This window comes from Alligator sinensis, unplaced genomic scaffold (genome assembly GCF_000455745.1).
Source record: "Alligator sinensis unplaced genomic scaffold, ASM45574v1 scaffold407_1, whole genome shotgun sequence".
Lineage (NCBI taxonomy): Eukaryota > Metazoa > Chordata > Crocodylia > Alligatoridae > Alligator > Alligator sinensis.
Window position 1 is genome coordinate 816,010 of NW_005842464.1, and position 437 is coordinate 816,446.

The 437-nt window shown below is 70.3% G+C and overlaps 1 protein-coding gene across 1 annotated transcript in view; it reads right to left on the reverse strand.

Moving 5' to 3' along the window:
* LOC112551445 (translation initiation factor IF-2-like) overlaps window positions 1-437 on the reverse strand; it is a 2,204-nt gene that overhangs the window by 946 nt on the left and 821 nt on the right. The window contains exon 2 of the mRNA XM_025212468.1: window positions 13-393. Within this exon, the coding sequence (XP_025068253.1) occupies window positions 13-393 (381 nt within the window). The remainder of the gene's footprint in view (window positions 1-12; window positions 394-437) is intronic.

Genomic DNA, 437 nt, shown 5'->3' on the forward strand with positions numbered 1-437 from the left:
TCCCTGGCCACACTCCCACAATGCTTTGCACTGCCTGGGATCCCCAGCCACACTCCCACAATGCTTTGCACTGCCTGCGATCCCTGGCCACGCTCCCACAATGCTTTGCACTGCCCGGGCTCCTGGTTCCCATGATGCTTTGCGGCCCGTGCTGCAGCGCCTGCCCCGGGGGGCTCGCGTGCCCCTATGAAGCCCTCTCCGACGGGAGGGCGAGGGGAGTCGGGCCGGCTCCGCGCCCGCGCTGTACAGTACTTGGTGCAATCCCAACCCTGTAAATAAAAGTGTCGCGCTGAGCTCTGGCTGCAGCAGGGCCGGGGGCCGGGGCCGGGCAGGGGGGCGCGGGGGCGGCCAGGCCACCACAAAGGGCGGGGAGTGGGCGCGCGCCGCAGGGAGGGGAGCAGCCTGCATGGCTTGTGGGGGGGCCTCTCCGGGGGGGA